This window comes from Perca fluviatilis, chromosome 15, assembly GCF_010015445.1.
Source record: "Perca fluviatilis chromosome 15, GENO_Pfluv_1.0, whole genome shotgun sequence".
Lineage (NCBI taxonomy): Eukaryota > Metazoa > Chordata > Actinopteri > Perciformes > Percidae > Perca > Perca fluviatilis.
The window spans coordinates 22804669-22808535 of NC_053126.1; the positions used below are offsets into that span (position 1 = coordinate 22804669).

General features: G+C 41.5%; 1 protein-coding gene across 1 annotated transcript in view; it reads right to left on the minus strand.

The window, feature by feature from the left end:
- LOC120574479 (transcription factor 20-like) overlaps positions 1-3317 on the minus strand; it is a 9438-nt gene extending 6121 nt beyond the window's left edge. Inside the window, exons 1-2 of the mRNA XM_039824797.1 lie at positions 2981-3317; positions 1-1518 (exon numbers count right to left, since the gene is read on the minus strand). The exon at positions 1-1518 is cut by the window's left edge and continues 425 nt beyond it. Of these exons, the coding sequence (XP_039680731.1) occupies positions 1-1516 (1516 nt within the window). The 5' untranslated portion in view covers positions 1517-1518; positions 2981-3317. The remainder of the gene's footprint in view (positions 1519-2980) is intronic.
- Positions 3318-3867: the final 550 nt, after the last annotated feature.

Genomic DNA, 3867 nt, shown 5'->3' on the forward strand with positions numbered 1-3867 from the left:
TGGCGGTCTGCTGCTGGGCTCTGCTGCTCCTTACTTTAGCCTCCTCCTCCTGATAGTTAACAACAGTGCACGTCCTCTTCTTCAAGTGAATAAAAGGGCTAAAATTTCCCAATTTCTTGTTCTTTTTTTCCTGTTTTTTGTTTGCATATTTGAGCTTGATTTCTGGCTCTCTTGGAGAAAACAGAGCAGAAGGCGCGGTCCGTGGGCGCGCTTTATTCTTCCGTGTTGCAACCGTTTTTTTGTTTCTTTTCCTTTCGTGCTGCTCTGTTGCGATTCTGCAGTTCTGTTTCTGTTTATTTCGCAACCTTTTAGTTTTACGAAGGGCGAGGGGCTTCTTTAGTTTATGATTTGCACTTTTCGTGTGCAACACTTTGCGGCGAGGCTGCGGCTTTGTCTGCGGGGGCTTCCTGTCTGTCCAACCGTCCACGTCGGATTCCTCTGAATTGCTGCTCGCTCTTTGGGACACGTCTGGCTTGGGGGCCAACTCGTTTGCATCCGAGCTGAACAGCCTCATTGCGTACTCCATCATGTCATCAGAATCGCAACTTTCGTTATAAATACCCACTGCGTCCATTTTAGCTTGTCTCCTCAAACTGTGCCGAGACACACTGCAGGTATATTGAGGCATTTCGGGCACAGATTTACGGATTCTGGTACTACGTCGAACTCTGTGTGAAGCTTTTTCATCCTCGCTCGGAGGAGGAGTTTTTCTCACCAAACTCTTCCTACAAGAAACACCTTTCTTACAAGAAAAGGCGTTGCTTTTCTTCTTTTTGTTAGTGACCGAAACTTCGATAACGTCGCTGTCATCGCTTGAGACGTCTACCGGAGATTCGGCAGGGTTGCCGTAAACAGCACTCAGGTCTGACAGGAGCACTATGGGCCTGGTGTGATGTACAGGAATGTCCACCGAGCTGTCTGAGGAGTCTTCGGAGTAGGAGCTGTCAGGACTGGGTGAGCTCAGAGGCTGAGGTAGGTGATAGCAACCTCTCCCTTCGTCCAGTGAGGACACAGCTGGGGACAGGGGCTCCACAATGTGCCTCACACTGTCTTGGATGAAAGAACTGCATAAGAGCGGCTCCTTAGCGGAGGACAGGAGGAAAATAACATCAGAGCCGCTGTCACTCTCCTCTCCTCCGCTGCTTTCGGGGACCGGGTCGCCGGTTTGGTCGGGCCCGTAGAAACCCGGATGCCACAGGTTGTCACGGTACAGATCCAACCCGGGAGCTAGTGTTGAATTCATGTAGTTACCTAATGGCTGGGGGCCCTGCTCCATGTCTCTGCAGAGGGCAGGTGCTCCCAGCTCAGGATGCAGCTGAGAGTTGTAGGAGGACGAGGCTCTAGATCTGTACGGGGAGCTGATCTCGGTGCTGCAGCTCGGTGGGAGTCTGTGGTACCACTCGGGCTTCTTTACCAGGTCCATGGCTTCAGTGTGGCTGCGGGTCAGGGGGTTGACGGAGTAGCCCTTTGACAGGTCCATAGCCATGAGAGATGGATCCTGAGGGGACACTTCCATCACTGCAACAAACACATATTAACATTATGCAGGGTTTCCCCCGCAATTATAAGGTTTAGGTGCAGCACCCGAGCCGAATGAATGTAACTAAAAGACTTTTCTCAGATCATAATGATTGTAGTTGGACTTCTTAAGCTTTAAGTTTTGTCTTTAAGCTTTTTGAGTGCAATTTATTTATTATATGCGCTAGCTTTTCCAATGTTTTAGACACAGATATGGTGATAATAATGCTACAAAATGATGTAAAAAAGAGACGCAAAGCTACCACAAAAGGGACACAAACCGACTACAAAGAGACGCAAAAACCCACAAAGAGACACAAAGTGTATTCTATGAATTGTCCAAAATGGTGAAAAAAACTTTCCAAAGCCCAAGGTGACATCTTTAGGTTTCTTGTTTAGTCTAAACAACATTTCAAAACCTGAAGATATTCAGTTCACACTTAATTATGCAGCAAATCATCTCATTTCAGAAGATTAAACCACATGTTTAACTTTTTTTGTTACTATTTCTGCTTGAAAAAGGTTTTAAACAACTAACCGAGAGGCCATGTTGTTTGTAGTTGTTTTGTCTCTCTTTGAGTGACATTTTCCAGGTGAACCAGAACCAGAAAGATATAAAAAACTATTTTAATATATCAGTCGTTTTAGTTTTTTTTCCAAGTAAAAATAGGAAAAACAATTTAACAAAATTGCCGAACATGTTCAGCCAACATTTTCAGCTTCTCAAATGACAGAATGTGTCTGCTTTTCATTGTCATAATGCACTATGAATTGAATATCTTTAAGTTGTTATCTTTTTTTTAAAGATAACAACAAGGTGACACAACATGTCACCTTGGGCTCTGGGAAGTTTTGATGCATATTTTTTTCCCTAATTCTTTGACATTTCATTGAATTGATTAATCTGAAAAATAACAGATTTATCGATGAAAATAATAGTAAGCTACAGCCCTGCCACCTGAACTTGAGATTTAAATTCACACTGGAGATGAAGAGAAGCTGACTAACTCTTGCCCACCATTTATTTGTATAAATATTACAGCGAACCAATAAAAAAAACTGAGATGCAGATTTTATTTTCTAAAAGCAGCTCTATTCTGCCTATTTTAATTGATTCGCTAATTTTAGTGGATTTAAATGAAATGTAGCTGTAACATGAAAAGGAAAATCAACCAAAATATAAAATTAATAAAAATATTGGCTTTTGGTTTGCAGATTTTCAATATTAACATTATTTATTTATATGTTATATATTAATATTCTGTAAGAATCAGGAGGACATGTCTTTAACTGAGCTTTCTAACATGACATGTTAACAGGTAGGGCCGTTCATGAGTAATGTAGCTGAGTAATGTAAGGTAACCTGCCCAGAAATAATGACATGATGTAACGCTGGACCTAACTCACACAATAAGTGTACAATTGTCTGTTAATTACAGTGTAAAATTGCTGGCGGTCTTACCCCTGAGGCGGCAGCAATACTGATGGTTCTGATGGACGACCCTGGTCCTGACAGTGCGGGCGGTAGAAAGACACTTTCCCCTCAAACAAGTCGGGTAGCTGGGTTAGCTAACACACCTCTCCGGGCCCATCATCAGGACTGGATGTAAACAAAAGCTGTGAGTTCATGCTAGCTGACTAGCTAATTTTAGCCCGCTAAACTACTTCAAAACGTATCAGACACTCGACGCGATAACGAGAAATAAACATTTTTCTTATATAATTGCTGTCAGTCAGTTAGAACCCTCTGGCTACTGTTGGTATTTTGAAGTTGTCATAATGGAGACCATCTTCCTCGTCAAGCGTCAGGTCACACTGAAACAACCAGGATGACACCGGAAAAGAACTATGTGCTTTCAAAGTAAAAGCACACATTTTTAGTTTTTCTTTATTGCAAAGCAAACAATAACAAATAAAAAAATATACATTTATACCAGTGGTTATACAGCAGTTCTTCACACTGGAGTTCACGTAAGTGATGTTTATATGTACTGCTTATTTTGTACTTCTCTCTTTATTCTCAACTGTCACGAGTTGGATGTTCAATTAGGGCTTTTATTATGAAATATGTCCTCGGAACTTAACTTTGTTTTTATGAGGAAACCTTGACTTCCTCTTCTTCCTACAAAAAAGTGGTGAATATTGTCAAAGATAGCCTGAATATTATTTTCCTGCATCTTCACAGGGCAGCAAAAATAAAATGAATGTAGTAGTTTTTATCTTTCATGTACAAACTGAATTTGACTGAATTTAAATAAATAAATAAAATGTGGCCCCAAATTTCAACCTAGCAACCCTTGCGGAGACTTGTAGCATGATAAAAGACAACACAAAATAACAGAGATGGTA